Genomic DNA, 19,330 nt, shown 5'->3' with positions numbered 1-19,330 from the left:
GATGATCGGAGGGAGTGCTGGGAGACACACCCCTCCCCCACTGATCTGATATTGATGACCTATCCTGATGATAGGTAGGTCGTCAGTATTGTACTCCTGAAAACCCCTTTAAATGTTAAGTAGAGACCAGAAAACCTTTTTTTTACAATTTTCTTTCAAGTCGAAAAAAAAATTCCCCACACTTACACATAATAATAAGCACACAAGTCATATATTATATATAAATAAAACAAATATTTATTATGTTATATATTAAATATATAAAAATACTTTTTTTTAAATAAACTGGACATGGATAAAAAGATATGACAGCATGTGTCAAAAACGTATACAAAAAATTGAGAACTAAGCGCCTCACGCTGATATTACCATATTACAGCTATTTACATAAACGTCTATACACAGATAATAAATAGATGTAAAATACTGTATGTACAAACCATTTCCTATGAAATATAATTTACTACAATAGTTGAATTAAGACGGTAAAGTAAGGCTTGATCTAGTGACAATTGAGCCAAGGTAGTCCAAGCTTGCAACACATCACTAAGGTCATTGCTCCATTGTAACTAGTAACAGAAATTCCATCTGCATTTCTCCATATAACTGGCAGTTATGACCTTATATTAATAAATATTATTCACTTTCTTTTCTCCTATATTATTTATGCTGGACACATGAAGTTCAACAGCTAAGGAACTTCAGCGAGAAGTCTTGTGGATTTCGGTTCGGTTAACCTTCAGAAACGCATAAGAGAATGTTTGGAAAGTTCTCAGAAAACCACTGACTAACGATACAATCTATGAGACCACATAGAATGGCGACACAGGAATGGAAAGAGGAAGCGGGAAATTATCTCTCTAGAAATTGTAAATTGATTTCTCTGTCTGGAACTAGAAGCGTTCTGGTCATGGGTTTCACCAGTGATCCTGGATGCTCAGGTCTTAGTTCAAAGTGGGTAAGAATCTGGAAAAGAAATTGGGACATCATTAAAACTAAGAAGATAAGGAAAGCAGAGCTAAAGGGGGTTGTCCATTTTTGTGGGTGCGATGGGGCTGAGGTGCGATACCAAGCACTGCTGCTATACAATGTATGGCGCTGTGCTTGGTGAGCACGGAGAAGGCTGCGGCGCTCACAGGAGAGCCGATGCCTTCTCAAACAGCTGATCGGTAGGAGTCCTGGGTGTCTGACCCCCACCGATCAGATACTGATGACCTGTCCTGAGGATAGGTCATCAGTATCAAAATCTTGGAAAACCCCTTTAATATTTTGCACAATTCATTGTGATATCATGATGTGTTAGCTGTGGTTTTACTTATGACTGCTTTATCTTATATTGGTAAGTGATGTACGGTAAAGTCAGCTACATCTGTGCTACATCTGTGCTACATCTGTACAAGGAAAGACATAATGAATTCCATAGTAAACCAATTACTAACATTTACTATGCGAACCCTCAGTAATTGTTTTGGGAAACCATTCAGGCCAACGGTACAGTCTTCACATAGGCCTGCCCAGATACCGGTAGTGACACATAGGCCTGCCCAGATACTGGTAGTGACACATAGACATGATGTGGGGCTTCTCGTGGAGACATTTCAGGGACTGATCTGTAGCATGTATAATCACTTCACAACATTATTTCTACCTACCCTTGAAAGTGCAAGGTACACCTCCAGCTCAGCAATACGCCTCCCAATGCAGCTTCTTTTGCCAAAACCAAATGGAATAGAGGCGTATGGGTGATGGGATTCATCTCTCTTCAGCCAGCGCTCTGGGTGGAATTCATTAGGGTTTGAGAAGTACTTCTCATCTCTTGATGTGGCATAGTGGCAGAGCGTAATGAGTGTCTGAAAGAATTAATGGCATGACTTGAGTAAACTCCAATAAGTTGTATTAGACTGAGCTAGGTGTATGCAGGTAGAAGAAATGTATTAAGGCCCCAGTCACGCGTCTGTTTTGTGGACCGCGAACCGCAGATCTACAAAACATGGACACGGGCATGTGTACACCACATTGCGGTGGTTACGGCCAAAGATAGGACATGTCCTATCTTTGGCGGTGCGGACACTCGGACCTAGAAACACACGGAAGGGCTTCCATGTGCTTCCGGGACACGATGCGGTGTGCTAACGGCCATGTCCATGTTTTGCGGTCCACAAAGCGGACACGGTCGTGTGCATGGGGCCTAAAGAGAATGCATGCGTGAACTCACCTTCTTTGGTATGATGTACTCTCCTACTTGGATGTCTCTGTCTGATATAACACGGGCATTGCCAGGGATAACAGGATACAGCCTAAAAGAGGTTGATATAACTTTTATGACTTTTTTTTTTTTTACAAACATCTTTATTGAAGATTTTAAACATTTTATATAAATTAGAGCCAACAGGGAATATGACACAGCTAACTTTTAATGTGTGGTAATAACAATTCTGTCCATCAGAGTAAAACTTTAAGAAGAGAAAATTTGTGGGCATAATGTCCTATCCCACTATGTGGCCAATCGAAAATGGTCTTCTCCAGTACTTTTATACTGTTGGCTTAACCTCAGGATAGGCCATCAATATTTGATCGGCTTGTTACTGCAGCGCTGCATACAGTGAAGTGCACTACACAATGGCTGTAGCTGTGTAGTTCCAGGGCCAAAGCTACAACAAAACAACTAATTGACAGGGGCCTGAGCATAGGCTGTCAATATCAAAATCCTGGCCAACCCTTTTAAGCTTTAAAACATTGCAATGGACCCTGAGCAAACCTATTACACAGAGTTTCCTAGGGCACGTACATGCTAGATATATACCGTATATATCTGTTGTGTAAATTTACCTTAGAACCTCTTTCACCACAGCTTTCATTAGGGGCATCTTGGCGACATCAGCTGCTGTTGCAATATCTCGGCCTTGAAGAACATCTTGGATCTCTTGGTGCAGAGAGGCTTGTATTTTTGGATGCCGTGCTAATTCATATAGGCTCCAAGAAAGAGTGCTCGAAATCTGCCATTAAGATTAGAAAAAAAAATGATCTTAAGCAACAATGTAATGTATGAGCTGGATATTTACAACAAACAAAGGTAAATTAATATCTAATATATAGCAGTGTATATATATATATATATATATAGTGTAAGATGGTTACATGAAAAGTGATGGGGGATCATTATATTTCCCCAAGATTCCTCTCATATGTGTACTAGCCTCCAGAAAATATATATATCTTCCAGAGAAAACTGGATGAGATATAAGGAATCCAGGAAAGCTGAGTATCCCCAGCAAAGACTGGTTTTCTAAGGGTTTTGGTAAATCCTGTTTTCAGGAACTAATTTTTTATGGAATGATGGGCAAGTTGGTAGAGGGGCCTATCATTCCCTTCCTGGCCAGTACCAGTTTTCTTTGAAACATAAGTCCAGCTCATTACTGGGTTATTTAGGTGTAAATTGTGCACTGGAGAGAGACAGACATCTGAGGAGACAGAACCTGTCTGGAGAGACGGTTACTGTGATTGCTAGCCTTAAACATTTACCCCTAGTGTGAGGTAACACACGTTAATGTAAATTGGTTCAAGTGGTTGGTAGTAAGCCACTTGTATGTTGTAGTGAAATTTATATGTTTAGTTATCACTCAGCCGAGCAGTGGTTGAGTTGTGTTTTGGGCCTGATTGTAATGGATATAGGTTTAATTTGTGCAACAAAATAAAGAACAGGCAAAGTCTTATTTGAAATTGACTTTTGTGTCACTGTCTCTGACTGTGTTTGATCCCATTTAGCATTTTGTTACATACAGTGAGGAACAGAAGTATTTAAACACCCTGCGATTTTGCAAGTTCTCCCACTTTTCTGTCTCTCAGAGTGGGAATGCACCTACAATGTGAATTTCAGACCCCTCCATGATCTCTAAGTGGGAGAACTTGCAAAATCGCAGGGTGTTCAAATACTTCTGTTTCTCACTGTATATAGCATAAGATGAATACATTATACTGTTTTCCATATTTTTCAGCTGTGCTTTCATCACTCATAACAGGTATTCTAATTTTTACCCTAATCTATGTGCAACCACTGCTGACGTACCGTATCTACTCCAGCTAGAAGCAGCTCCGTCACATTTCCATACACAGACTTCATTGGGATTTTCTCCTGAGCCAGATAATAGGTCAAGTACTTTCCTTCTACTTTCTCCCCTCGGGACAGTTTCTCAGCGACATCCGCCATTCTTTGGTCAATATGACCTTTAGCTGCAAAAGAAAAAAAAATTGACATACCTTATATGATACATATATAAAAATCCAACAGAAATGAGCATTGGTTCATCGATTGCGTTATACACCAGTACCCTAAATAATACCCTGAGATAATATGGATGATATGGAATACTGTAACATCATTTAAATGAATACCTGAGCTTCACTGTATAACATATGGCCATGCCTAGTTATATCAGTAAAGGCAAATCAGAATCAGATTTCACTTTTACTGTTTACTCATCTTAGGTCAAATACCTTAGGAAAATCTAAAGTGGCTGATGTAAAGGTATTTGTGGCCTTCAGGATTAAAAAGAGGAAATTGCTATAGACATTGCAGTATTTGCATCTACTGCTGATATCGAGATAAGACACCACACAGCTGTGATTACATCAGCCTCAACAGAAAAATACTTCACAGAGATAGAAATGTATGCTCAAAGGTAAAATTCATACTCCATTATATAGATCAAAAGAGCTATTCTGTCTGGAATTCCACCCCATACGTAGATGTGTAATGTTACAGTGAGTATATCGAAGGGTGCATTTCCATAGCTGGATTTTCACTTCGGAGCTTAAACAGGTTCTCTGGTTTCATTATGAAATTTTATTTTATCTGCAGAGTAGCCCAATTTTGTCCCATTTACTTACAGCAATTTCCTTCTGTATCCTGGCAGGATGTTACAAGCAGAACTTCCTGTTTTCATCAGCTTCCTACAGTTTTTTCTAACCAAACCCAGCATGCTTTGCTTTCTCATTTCTTGCTCCGCCTGTCAGTCGGGTTCTCGTTGCAGTAGTTGCACACCTTACACCTCCCCCCTCTGTGTTACCTAGACGGAGAAAGCCCTGAGAAATATTACAGAGTAAAGCATGCTAGGTTTGGTTAGAATTCCCAGCAGGAAGTTGATGAAAACAGGAAGTTCTGGATGTAAACATCCTGCCAGGATCCGGTGAAGCTGAGAAAAGGGAAAGGGAAGTGCTGACGTGAAAAACAAGTATAAGGGTCAAATATATGCAGTGTTTGGGGTACTCTGGGAAGATGAAAAAATAATTATGACCCTGTAGAACACCATTAATGTGGCCAAACATCATTACTGACTCTATCATTAACTTACATTCCTCTTATTTCAGTAAAGAGAGGGGAATCATTTCCGACTGTCAACTAATGACAGATGACACTCTATACATTAGATGGTTAGTTGATCCCACCAAAAACAGAAGGTAGTCTGATTTGCACATGACCAGCTTAAATAACAACCTTATAGGTGCCCTTTATTATCATCTTTAGGGGTTGTCTATGTATCTTGCTCACAAAAGATCCAACAGTCAAAATGAGCTGTTAGACATACACATTGGTATCACTGTTAAATGTGTAAGATGCAAAGCAATCCTTACCAAAAGCAAACATGTAATCCCAGGACTCACAGAATTTTCGCCAGGGCTTTCGGAAAATTTTGTGCAAAAATTTGGGCATGGCCATAGTTAGAAGGGTCATCACAAACATAGTGTTGATGGATTGTATGAATTTCTCTGTTTCTTTAGGAACCGTGGTCTCCAAACAACCAATTCGAGATTCAAAAAGGACAGAAGAAATACCTAAAAAAGATGAACATAATACTTATAGGCTTATTGTAATTCTTCTGGAAAATATACAGTTAAATGTACTGAACTTAACGTCAATAAGTAAGGTTTAAATTTTACCTTCTAATCCAAACCTGTAGAATTCACTAGAGATGTCTTTGACAACATGTTCTGGATTTTTACTCCTCTGGTACTTAAATTTTTTTATTAAGTCTCCAACCACATCATTCAGGACATCGCTGTAAGCTTCCACCTCCTTAGGCTTCAACATGTGCTTCCCCAAAGTGCTGCGAAACTGCTGCCATTCCTCCCCCTCACTGCAAGGATCATACAAACAAGTACCACTTAATAGCAAAATATACAGGGTTTGCCATACAGCCGAAATATGGCAAATGAGAGTCATAGGTAACATATACAGTTAAATGGGGTGTCACTCATTCGTTCCAGCCCCACATCTCCTGTTTCTACCACTTCCGGTCCCCACTGGACCGGAAATGTTAATGCTTGGTATCTGCCGCATGACCACTGCCAGCCAATCAGTGGCCTCAGTAGCAATGTGTACCTGAATGGCATGTGACCTCTGAACCTCAGCAGTCACATACTGTTCATGCACAGGTCACTGCCGAGTCCTTTGATTGGCCAGCAGCAGTCATGAAAGCAAATATGGAACGTCGTCACTTCCAGTCCAGTTGGGATGGGAGCCATGGAGCTGGAGACTGTCAGAAGATTAGTGCTTTTTTGGTTCTTTTAAAAACAGTCAAGTCGTTATCTGATTTTTTTAAGGTTCTTGGAAACTCCTTTAAAGTGTATGGTTAGTAATACTATAAGTAAACAGTATCAATTACATTTTACAATACCCTATCAAGGAATTGTGACTTAATAGATGGTGGTGCCCCATTCAGGAACCTCATCTGTTAGTGAAGGCAGACAGAATATACCCACAGGGTCTCAGTAATGCATCATGCAATGCTTGATTCACCTGTGGGGGCACTGCAGGGAAACTGATCACTTGTGCCTGCTTTCCCCCACAGATTACAGCTGATTGCTAGAGGTCCTGACATTAAGACATCTGGCAATGAACAGGGGGATCCTTACATCAAAAAGTCATTCTCTAAAGCAGAAATCCAATTTAAGATTCTGAAGCGAATAGAAAATTGCACATCATATAATAAGTAGAATGACTTCAAAGAACATCACATAGTAGATTTACATTCATGGCTGCCTGGTCCATATTGGATAGCTGGTCTTACCACATCCATAAAACAATATATATCCTAACTAGAAAGCACAGGCAGGTAAATACCCTGCTAGCCCGTGGCATAATTTAGAGGATTTTGCTGGATACCTACGCTGTAAGTAGTCCATATGAATGCCCCCTGTACTGTCTGTAGTCCTTCCACGACGACAGATCTGAGCGGATCGGATGTTTTCCTTCTTGTCGTAAGACTTGTTCAATCAGGGTTGGTTCAGCTACATGCACAGTCAGGATGGGACCGAAGCTTGCCTTCCATACAGGCCCATACTTGGCTTTTCCTTGCAACTGATGAAACACAGAAGTAATGAAGGGGTTAAAGTAATGTCATAAATCTGCAAACTCATACAGTGCTCAAGCCTCCGAGTATACATTACAGAGGTGTACATTGTGTGCAAATACAAGATTTATAACATGTATATTTTTAGCGTGTGGTAGGAAAATGTAGCCATATGTAACACAGGTGAGAACGGGGAGAACATACAAACTAAGCTGGTATATCCAGGCATAGAACATAAGAAGTCCATGGCCCAGGCTGGTTCTGAACTGACCACAGACCTGCAGGACAACAATACTAACCACTGAGCTCTGTGCCTTTTTATATTCACGTCTATGTCTAATTACTACAGTGAATGATTGCAGTACCAACCCGAAAAACAAAATCAAAGTCAGGCTAGGGAGAAAATGACCAGAAAAATGTCAGCCACCCACAGTGGATACTTTAGACCCTCCATGAAGAAAATTAGCTGCAACTTTTCAAGCTCCATTACATGGAATCATCATGTCTACCTTTGAACACCATTTTACAGTCCATATATAAAAAATGAATCTAAATGGAAAGCCCTGCCAATACAATGTCTAACTTATTTCGACCTGTTCGTGGGTGCCAACCAGTTTGTATTAATATACAGAGCTGCAATCACAATTCTGCCAGATTTAGAGTGTTTCTCACGGAATGTGCATCCTTTACAATAGACAAGGTATAGTGATATGAACAGCGGCTGAATGTCCCACTCCATTAGCTACACTTGTCAACTTTTGTCTGGGAGATTGATAAGCTATAGCGCTGAGCCTCAGAGATTTGCCAAGTATTCTGGGAGGTCTCTCCATTTTCTGGAAGCCTCCCAGATGTTCAGGGGCAGTTGGCATGTATGCCATTAGCTTAGCTCTGTCAAGTGTCTGTCAAAAAGCTGGTCGACCATTTCCAAAACAACCAGCAGAATTGTGAATGATGCTCTGGACTATGATACAGGAACAATGTAACACAGCAATAAGTTTGCAAAGTTACTGGACATTTTGTGTGTCACCCTGTTGTCAGAAATGTACAATACACGCTCACATTCCACAAAGTCTAAATCACATAGACAGAAAGCCTGTCTGATTATATGCACTTGTCAGGGGGAAGCCTTGTCCACTCACAAAGGTGCTGAAACCAATTGCCACATTCCATGGTGCAAGCAGCCATCTCACAAATACATATATCCTTACAGTTATGTAAGGAGGAAATTTGTAAGAAAGGAAAGACAGATGACTAAGTACTGAATATGACACGCTGCAGAACCTGTCTTGTAGCCCTGGGTCACAGTTAATAAGTACTGTACATGGACACTTTCCATACTGCACGAAACAGAAGTTGGGGGTTAGGGATAAAGTGAGCAATATATTGGTCATGCAGAAAATGATTCATTTACCACATTCTTCCTGTATGACAACACATGGCTGTGATACAGACAGGGTAGACAGCCCTTGGAGCACTACAGCCTCAGCATGCCCTGAATATGCCATACATAGTACAACATAGTGTATAATGCACATACGACCCAACTCTACAGTGCAATGTTGTAGTCAAGTGACCAAACTGCAACTTATTTTAGGAAATTATTTCATCCATTGAGATCAGTGGGCATCAAATTGGCTTTAGTTGCGTCGACCAACTAATATTTGAAAAAATGTGGCAAAAAATATAAATCACTGTGCAACACTTTTTAATAAAAAATACAATAAGTAAAAACAATAAATACAATTAAATCAATAAACACAATAAATAAACAACAAAAAAGACAATAAATAAAAACAATAAAACAAATAAAAACATAAATAAAATAAAACATACTGTCATTCCTTGGTCTGACACAGGATGATTTACTAATGCTCACTAAGTCCCATAAACATACAGATAGTACAGACTTTATGAAAAGCGCTTACCTGTAGCTCATGCAGCCGGGATAACCCTTTCTTAAAGAATATATCAGTCAAGAAGCTGGCAGCAGAGGGTCCAGGCACATCTGCCAGGCACTTGTGTCTTTTGATGATTTTCTCTGGATATTTGAACATGGATTCAGCCCATTGCTCAGTCAGGTTCCTGAATAGTGAAGTCCTATTGACCAGCTTAAGTGTCTGTGCCATCCTGGGCAGTAAGAAGGTGTTACCTTTGGATGCAGCATCCTTCAGCTATGCCAGCTCTCCTATTTATACTTAGATAGGATAATCCTGCTGCAAAACAGAATGGCAATGTATAGAGAGAGCACGCCCCTTCCTAACTAGCATCCCCTCCTTCTCCAAAAGTTACATCATCCTACATGAGAAATACTACTCCAAGCCTCTGGTAAGTTATTAATGGAGAGGGGCAGGATAAGCAGCAGGAGGGGTGACTACAGCATGCCCTCCACGTGACTGCTTGCACACTGTAGTGATAGGGATCAGACCACAGATCTGCGGGATTCTCCAAAAGACCATCACTTTCTAAGATTATTGGACAATATGTGAAATATGAGCATAGACTCTTATCATACTTATCGCTGGTGTATCTCAGAAGAGGAATATATAGCATTCATTCTACTGCCCCTGTCATGATACTAAAATGATCAGATTGTTTTATTCGGTCCCTTAAAGATATGACTGATTCATTTGGCTTTTACGTCTTAACAGTATTTCCACAATTAGAAAAAAAAAGCCACGGATTTTCCTGCGGAAATTCTGCAGCATTTACAGTAGCAGCAAAGTGGGTGAGATTTTCACAAATCTCATCCACGGGCTGTGATATTTCCCACAAGAAATCTGCAGATGTGGTGCACATTTTAAATCATCAGCAGTCACTTGCTGTGAATTGTATCCTTTGCAATGCAGAAAGTGAAAACCTGCCACATCCATGCAATAATTTCCGCACCACTTAGTGCAGATTTTTCTGCTGCAGGATATTGGCAGATCTACTGTGGATTTTCTTCTTCGCTACATGTACCCGTTCCCTAACTGTCATTGGTTTGGAAGTTCCACAAGTACACAATAATATCTGCCAACACCTGGGCATCCAAGTGCAGGGAACAGGGATGCCACATGTGGTTACAGGTTGGGGAGCACTGGTGTACGATTTCTCACTGGTCAAACAATCGGAGTATATTTTACTATGATCTCAATTGTTGCAGTTACCTTTATGCACTGAGACCCACAGGGGGTGATAATAAAATCTTAGTATAATTCTCATTTACTTGTTGTTGGAATTGCTTTATAATATTCCAAAAGCTGTCATTGTCATTGTCAATACCAGGGGTGCACCTAGCCTTTCTGCTGCTTGAGGCAAACATTGAAATGCCGCTCCCACCGCCGCATGTCATATTCTCAACCTAAGGCCTCATGCATACGGCTGTCGAATGAGTCTGTGATCCGTCTGCACTGTAAAAAAAACAGAACATGTTCTATTTTTTTGCGGTGCGGAGGCACGGACAGAAACATCCACGGAAGCACTCCATAGTGCTCCTGTGGGCTTCCGATCTGTGCTTACGTTCCGCACTGCAGCTCCCGGTTTGCGGACCCGTTCAAGTGAATGGGTCCGCATCTGTAATGCGGGGTGCACACGGCCAGTGCCCGTGTATTGCAGACCCGCCGTATGCGGGCCGCAATACGGCCACGGCCGGGCAAAGGCCGTGTGCATGAGGCCTAACCCCTTCCCTTCAGACATTCTTGCAAAACATTACATACAGCACTACAAAAGATACAGGGGTAATACAGCACTACATACCTCATATCCAGTGATGTCTCCTCTGATGTAGATGTTCTCTTTCCTTATCTTCTCCATTTGGACCAGACCACCATGATGATTTCTTTCAGCCATAATTTGTCTCTGTCTCTACAGAGTTTGACAAACAGACATCTTAGTTTCCATTATCCTGCCATCCCCAATACTATACTGCAGAAACATATAATCCCCCTGAAAATACTATTACCACGCAGATAGTGCCCCCTTCAGTAATTATTGGCACACAGTGCCCTCAAAACTAACAGTAGGGTTCCTGTGACACTAATAGTGCCGTAAACATACTGTTCTCCAAAAAGAATTGTGTTAAGTTGATATTGTGCCAGGGTGAATGACAAAGTAATAGTGCTCCCAATAGTACTAATACTCTGCCAGAGTGCATTAACTGGGCCCCCAATAGTAATAATGTCCTTATTGTGCCCCAGAAGTAATAATGCCCCCATAGTGCCCATACTAGTAATCATGTTCCCCATAGACTTTCAGTAGCAATAAAGCCCACATAATTCCCCCAGTAGTAATAATTCCCCTTCTACTGTGTGAGGATGGTGATACAGTTGAATATGAAGAGATACGTGCTTCCACAATAGAAGCGTTCATTGCCCAGTGCCCTGACGCCGCCCCACAACTTTACATTAAGGGTACTTTCACACTAGCGTTGTTTGGATACGGCAAACCGCATGCAAACGGAAATCAGTTTTTTCCAGATCCGTTAGATGGATCCAGTGATATACTGGATCCATCTCATCCGGTATCATCCGGAATAACGGATCTGGTATTTAATTTTTTTCAAAGATCAAAAGCAAAAATAGCTCCTCTTATGTCCCGGCGCAGGCGCGGACCGGAAAACCAGATCCGGCAACGCGGCAATTTCCGGAACACTTGGTACTGGATCCGGCATTAATACATCCCTATGGAAATTAATGCCGGATACGGCAAGTGCGGTAGTGTTCCGGGATTTTGGCCGGAAAAAATACCGCAGCTTGTCAAATACCATGCAATCAGAATGCATTAGGACAAAACTGATGCATTTTTTTCCGGTATTGGGACCCTTTACCGTATTTCAATACCGGAAAAGAATAACGCTAGTGTGAGAGTACACTTAGTGGCGCTGCCTGAGGCAACCACTCCACCTCGCCTCACTAGTGGCGCTCCCGGTACAAATGCAGTACGTGTAGTGCCCAGAGTTATCTTTCAGTGTACTGCATGCCATATCCAAACACTGATTGGTTCAGTGACAAAACTGGTACATGTGGCCGGCTTACATCTACATCCACATGAGCGTATTTTGGCTCAACCTCCATATGGTGGTGCCTATAGCTCTGTATTATAGAGACAGAGGCACAACAGAGAACAAAACCCAAGAGTCCTAATTGCTTCACATGAGCAAATCTAATGTGTGAGTGTCAGATATTGATATTTGTCTAATTTAGGCGTGTTTCACACCTGCGGTAAAGCTATCTGGCAGGCTTTTCCGGCAGAGGAACAGCTTGCCAGAGCTCACGGTATCCGACCTAGCTGTATGGGGCTGTGTATTGCTGGAGCCTAATGATTATAATGAGATGTGGCCGGGATTCAGAGAGTTTCTGGCATGAGCACTAGGTTTAGGTCGGTCAAAAACTGGTGCACGTAACAGTTTTTGTCCTGTTGAAACCTAGAGCTTTACTGCGTGTTAAAGTGGCCTTAGAAGGGGAGCTCTGTCCTATAGGCTGTGGACACCTTTCAGTTTCTATTCATCTACAGACTATAGCTCTATAGCTTTACACTGAATCTGTCAGGCAGCTGCTCTGATGGCCTGATCTGTAGCCCTTATCTCCAAACTCCTGACAGCTCATAGACACTTATTTAAAGGGGTATTCCCATCACAGCCAATCGGGGCATATTGCTAGGATATGCCCCCATTGTCTGATAAGTGCGGGTCCCACCTCTAGGACCCACATCTACAACGAGAACGGATCGGGGAAGGCGGTGGAGGGCGCACTGTGCATGCACAGCTGCCCTTCATGCATTTCTATGGGGCCGTCTAAAATAGCCGAGCGCTGGCTTGGCTATTTCTGTCGGCCCCACAGAAATGAATGGGAGCAGTAGCCGCACAAGCGCGGTGCGCTCCCTTTCACTTTTATGAGGAGAGCGCTTGGAGGTGGCCGAACCACGGGATACCTTGGGTCCTCCAGCCACCACTCTCCCCGCTCATTTCTCGGCGTATGTGCGGGTCCCAGTGGAGGTACCCACACCTTTCAGACAATGGGGCATATCCTAGCGATATGTCCCCATTGTCTGAGATGGGAATACCCCTTTAAGCTTTTATCACTACTGAGTTATTATAACTACAATGTCAATTATAATAAGTGTTCTTTATTATGATCTACCTATAAGGTAAAATATTTATAATTTTTTCATGTACAGAACAAATTCTGACAATCCAGTGATATAAGATTTCAGAAATCATTACAATTCCGCAATGTGTATAAGTAGAAGGACTGCTATGACAAATTCTTTAAAGTGGACCTGTCACTTCCCCATAGAAATACAACTGGCCGCAAACCTTTATAGTGGTATACTCTGTCACTCTTTTTTGCTGTTTTAATTTTTTTTATTAACCTTAGCCCCTGCGTTCGCTTGACATCGGTGCTGTTCCGGCGGCTGATAGCAGTGAATTTTCAGGAGGGCAGTCCGTAGCACTGAGGATCATCCACCTGCAAATCCACCTCTATCAGGAGCTGAACTAACAATACCGATAGGGGCTGAATGAGGGATGCTAAAAGGAAAAAAGTTCTTCAGTAAGTCTTGCAATAAATCTTGGAATTTTTCTGAGGTTGTCATAAGGAGAAAGCTGGGAAGTAAAAAAACACTGAAACACTATTTCGATTTGTAACTTTTCAAGGTAACATATGTGAGTTTGTTGCTCAACTATTGCATGAGCTTTATGATTTTAGAGAACATTTGTGACAAATTAGGCCAGGCTCAAAACGGTAAACCGCAACCCGAGGAAAACAGGCACAGACATGGCAGATTCGTTTTATCATTATAAGGCTACTTTCACACTTGCGGCAGGACGGATCCGACATGCTGTTCACACTGTCGGATCCGTCCTTCCGCTATTTTGCCGTGCCGCCGGACCGCTGCTCCGTCCCCATTGACAATAATGGGGACGGGGCGGAGCTCCGGCGCAGTACGGCAGTTCGCGGTGAGAGGCCGCCGGACTAAAAAGTCGGACATGCAGGACTTTTAGTCCGGCGGCCTTTCTCCGTGCACTGCCGTGCTGTGCCGGAGCTCCGCCCCCGTCCCCATTATAGTCAATGGGGACGGAGCGGCGGTCCGGCGGCACGGCAAAACACTGGAAGGACGGATCCGACAGGGTGAATAGCCTGTCGGATCTGTCCTGCCACAAGTGTGAAAGTAGCCTAAGGCAGCTATTAGAAATTTGACACTTTATATTTCCCAGTTGGTATTTCCCTTTCATTTCATTATATTTGTATACAGGAGCAAGACAAGGGGTAGGCATGGTAGGCAGCTGCCAAGGTGGCCATGATGGTGAGAGGAGAAATGCAATAAAAAAACACTGTGCCTCGGGCTGTGGCAAAAGAACTTAGGGCCCCTTTCACACGGGCGAGTATTACGCGCGGATGCGATGCGTGAGTTGAACACATTGCACCCGCACTGAATCCGGACCCATTCATTTCTATGGTCCTGTGCACACGAGCGGTGATTTTCACGCATCACTTGTGCGTTGCGTGAAAATCGCAGCATGCTCCTCTTTGTACGTTTTTCACGTAACGCAGGCCCCATAGAAATGAATGGGGTTGCGTGAAAATCGCAAGCATCCGCAAGCAAGTGCAGATGCGGTGCGATTTTTCACGCAATTGAACTCACCTTAATCCACTTGTTCGCGCAGCCGGCATCTCTTCTGTCTTCATCTGTGAGCAATAGTACCTTTGATGACATCACTACGCTCATCACATGATCCATCACCATGGTGATGGATCATGTAATGGACCATGTGATGAACGCAGTGACGTCATCAAAGGTCCTATTGCTCACAGATTTTTATTTTTTTTCAACCCCTCCAGCCCTACTGTACTATGCATTCTGTATTCAGAATGCTATTATTTTCCCTTATAACCATGTTATAAGGGGAAATAATACAATCTACACTACAACTAACCCAAACCTGAACTTCTGTAAAGAAGTTCGGGTCTGGGTACCACAGTCCCAGCAATGTGGACATATATGAACATAGGACCAACACTGATGTCTTCAGCTGCCAAGTGCACATGTACCAGGTCAGCCAGTGTCACTGGTACAAATCTGACAACAGATGCCCTTTAAATGCACAGCTTTTATGTACAAAAAGATTTTTAAAATATATAGTAATGTTGCAAGTTAAATGTATTTTTTTTAAACGTATTTGCACTAATAAACAAGCCTATTATTTCAGATAATAGATTATGTAGAATTCCTTTTGGGTGTGGGAAAAATGAAAGGTCTTTCCCAGCTGCTTCACCAGTGCTTTAAATTGTGCCTAGTCATAAAGAAATTAATAATCCACCAGCCAGGAAGAAGTTAATGAGCATCTGATGTTGGCGGTCTGTCAATGTTTGAGCGCTGTCAGGGAACATAGAAAGTCAGCTCAACAGCGCCTCCTCCCCAACTGTAGGAACTGTAACGGCTGGTGATACAGATGCTGATGAAAATACTCTCAACAACAATCATAATTTCCATCAACTAATCCATTAGATCCCTATATTCTTTGTAGAACAATACCAAGCCAAATCTATTTACCGTAGAAGTTATATGTAAACAGGGACTTACAGATTTCATCGGGAAAGCACACAGTTGTTCAAAGTAACACCATGGGACTCCTAAGCCTGGCAATTACAGTTAAGCTGCCGATTCCTACAGTCATTTCATATTCACTTTCTTATTCCAAATTGTAAATCTAAGACTTTTTCTGCTTCATTGTGTTAATGATTATCAAATTTTTGTCCATCTGAAATTATCCGGGAAATTACATATAATGTTATCAAAGTTACCAGCTAACAGGAGGCCACTTCATTCCAGCCTACAAACAAGTGTTTTACATGCTTATATATTATATGGAGCCTCTGAAGTCATTTGTAATACAAAAGAATGCAAACAAGTAAATGTTGCCATGTGATTAAAGGGTTCCTTTACTTTTCTGGAAACACTATTAAGCAGAGTGCAATAACTGGGTAACATACAGTAGCTCTCCTATAGGTGGTGCAAATGTGCCGGAATGTAGGGTAAGCAGAATGTGTGCCCTGTGTTATCAGCATAGTGCACCACTGCTTTAAAAAGTTTTTTTTCTCTGGATATAGGCTTCTAAAATAAATATTATATTTAGTTTTTTGATCATTTTAATAGGTTGTCAATTTAGAGTTTTCCTGGAGTAAAACATTGTTGGCTGTCTTTATGTGCTTAGTGGAGGTCAGACTCCGAGACCACCACTACTCGGCAGAATGAAGGGACAGGCCATCAAAGTTTCACTCCTGGGAAGCCCATCATTAAACGGGTTGTCCGGGTGTTTTCTATTCATGACCTGTTCTCAGGATAGGTCATCAATATCAGATCGGCGAAGGTCCGACACTCGACACCTCCGCGGATCAGCTGTTTGAGGAGACAGCGTGCGCAGTGTGCCGTCTCCCTTCTCTATTCCTGTCCGCTGTTGTATATCTATGGGACAGCAGCGAACTGGAAGAGAGAAGGGAGACGGCACGTGCACACTGCGAGCACCGTCTCCCCATACAGCTGATCGGTGGGGGTGCCGGGTGTCGGACTTATGCCAATCTGATATCCATAGGATAGGCCATCAATAGAAAAAGCCTGGACAACCTCTTTAATATAAGATCCCTATTGGGTTTTTTTTCAGCTGCTTCTGCTAAAGGCGGCGGCACCATAGAGATCTGGAGCCTAAAGCTTGTAACTATCACAAACCTGAATATTAATTTGATAGCAGTATTAATTAGATATCGGATTACACCATTATTAGAAGTCTTTGGAAAACCACAATTCTAAAAAAAAGTTGGGATGCTGTGTAAAATGTAAATAATAGCAATGCAATGACTTACAAATCTCACAGACCCATATTTTATTCACAGTAGATCATGGAACACGTCAGATACTGAAAGTGAGATGTTTTACCATTTCATAAAGAGAAACTAACTCATTTAGACCTTGATGGCAGTGACGCATCTCAAAAAGGTTGGGACAGGGCCATGTCTACCATTGTGTAGCATCCTCTCTTTTTTTAACAACCGTCTTTAAACGCCTGGGAAGTGAGGAGACCAATTGCTGGAGTTTTGGGAGAGGAATGTTGTCCCATTCTTCTCTGATGAAGGATTCTCAACAGTCCTGGGTCTTCTTTGCTGGATTTTTCTTTTCATGATGAGCCAAATGTTTTCTATTAGTGAAAGGTCTGGATTGCAGCCAGGCCAGATCAGCACCTGGACTCTTCTTCTGAGAAGCCATGCTGTTGTGATGGATGCAGTATGTGATTTAGTATTGACCTGCTGAAATTTGCAAGAACTTCCCTGAGAGAGACATTGTCTGGATAGGAGCATAAGTTGTTCTAAAACCTCTCTATACTGTTCAGCATTGATAGTGCCTTTCCAGATGTCCACATCGTAGGCAGTAATGCAACTCCATACCATCAGAGATGCCGGTTTTTGAACTGTGAGCTGGAGGGTCCCTCTCCATTTCAGTACGTAGAACACGACATCTGTGGTTTCCAAAATTAATTTCAAATTTCGATTCGTCTGACCACAGAACAGTTTTCCATTTTGTCTCAGTCCATTTTAAATGAGCTTCGGCAAAAAGAAAAGATGGTGGCATTTTGTGTTGACATGTGGCTTCTTCTTTGCATGATACAGCTTTAATTTATATTTCTGGATTGCACCGTGAACTGTGTTCAAAGACAATGATTTTTTGGAAGTGTCCCTAAGCACATGCAGTGATTTCCAGTACAGAATCGGGACTGCTTTTAATGCAGTGTTGCCTGAGGGTCGATAGTTCAAAAACATCCAATACTGACCGTCAGCCTTGTCTCTTGCGCACATGGATTTCACCAGATTCTTTCAATCTTTTCATGATATTATGTACTGTAGATGGTGGGAAATTGAAAGTCTTCACGATTTTACATTAAGGAACATGTCTCTGAAATTGTTCCACAATTTTTACACATTTTTTCACAGATTGGTGAACCTCTACCCATCTTTGCTTCTGAGAAACTCTGCTTGTCTAACATGCACATTTTATACCCAGCCATGTGTCTCAGCTTTTCTGAGATGTGTTGCTGCCATCAAGTTTTAAATGAGATGATTTTTTTCATGAAATGGTAAAATGTCTCACTTTCAACATCTTATATGTGTTCTATGATCTATTGGTAATAAAATATGGATCTATGCGATTTGCAGATCATTGCATTCTGTTTTTATTTATCATTTATTTACATTTTACATGGTGAATTTAGAATTGGGGTTGTATATGAAGCTGTTATTTGATCACTGTATTTTAGTAGTATAGTCCCAAAGGAGCGGGTCCAGCTGATTAAAAGAGGGCTCCAGGTTAGATCCAGCGGGGAAGAGCCTGTAGGTGAAACTATCATAAAGAATCGGCAGCATTAGCTCCACCCACGCAGAACGGCTCAAGAGAAGGACACTTTTTTATGAATGTACAGCACAGTGGCTGCTTTGGAAAATTTCTTTAAAGTACTTTACAGTTTAAACGGGTTTTCCAGGACCTTTATACTGATGACCTATTCTCAGGATAGGAAAAAGAGAATACAGCGGCTCACCCTCTCTCTATGTGGAACAGGTGCTCACCCCCAGGTCCCACCCTCAAGACCAATGGTAGAGTAAAATATAGCAAATATGGGGGGGCACTCACAAAAGGGACCACCACAGCAGTGACAGTGATTGTACACTTTAATCTGTTAAAATTTTAAGAACATACCCCTAAAATCATACAAATACATATACCACATATGACCCACACTCAGTCTCTGCGTCAAATGCGTAAATAATCAAATATAGAACCGCGTGCAAAAGATGTTTTATAGTAATGCCACCAGTTCTGTAGATAAATGCGCCAGCAACAGTGTACTGCTTAGGTGCAGTGATTCAATGCACCACTTCAATGTCCAGAGCACTTGATATAGTAAAGCACAGGTCCAAAACAATGCGGTATGGCCCCACAATCGTGGGTATGACTCACTT

The 19,330-nt window shown here is 41.8% G+C and overlaps 1 protein-coding gene across 1 annotated transcript; it reads right to left on the bottom strand.

The window, feature by feature from the left end:
- Positions 1-248: 248 nt before the first annotated feature.
- Positions 249-9,496, bottom strand: LOC120996179 (25-hydroxyvitamin D-1 alpha hydroxylase, mitochondrial). The gene is made up of 9 exons (XM_040425940.1): positions 9,275-9,496; positions 7,167-7,357; positions 5,938-6,134; positions 5,632-5,832; positions 4,067-4,230; positions 2,830-2,996; positions 2,216-2,297; positions 1,653-1,850; positions 249-966 (listed from the first exon to the last, which is right to left on the bottom strand). The coding sequence occupies exons 1-9, from the start codon at positions 9,473-9,475 to the stop codon at positions 853-855; spliced, it is 1,515 nt and encodes a 504-aa protein (XP_040281874.1). The 5' UTR covers positions 9,476-9,496; the 3' UTR covers positions 249-852.
- Positions 9,497-19,330: the final 9,834 nt, after the last annotated feature.

This window comes from Bufo bufo, chromosome 3 (genome assembly GCF_905171765.1).
Source record: "Bufo bufo chromosome 3, aBufBuf1.1, whole genome shotgun sequence".
In the NCBI taxonomy this organism is placed as follows: domain Eukaryota; kingdom Metazoa; phylum Chordata; class Amphibia; order Anura; family Bufonidae; genus Bufo; species Bufo bufo.
Note: the sequence above shows the minus strand (reverse complement) of the source record. Positions and strands in the feature narration are given on the sequence as shown.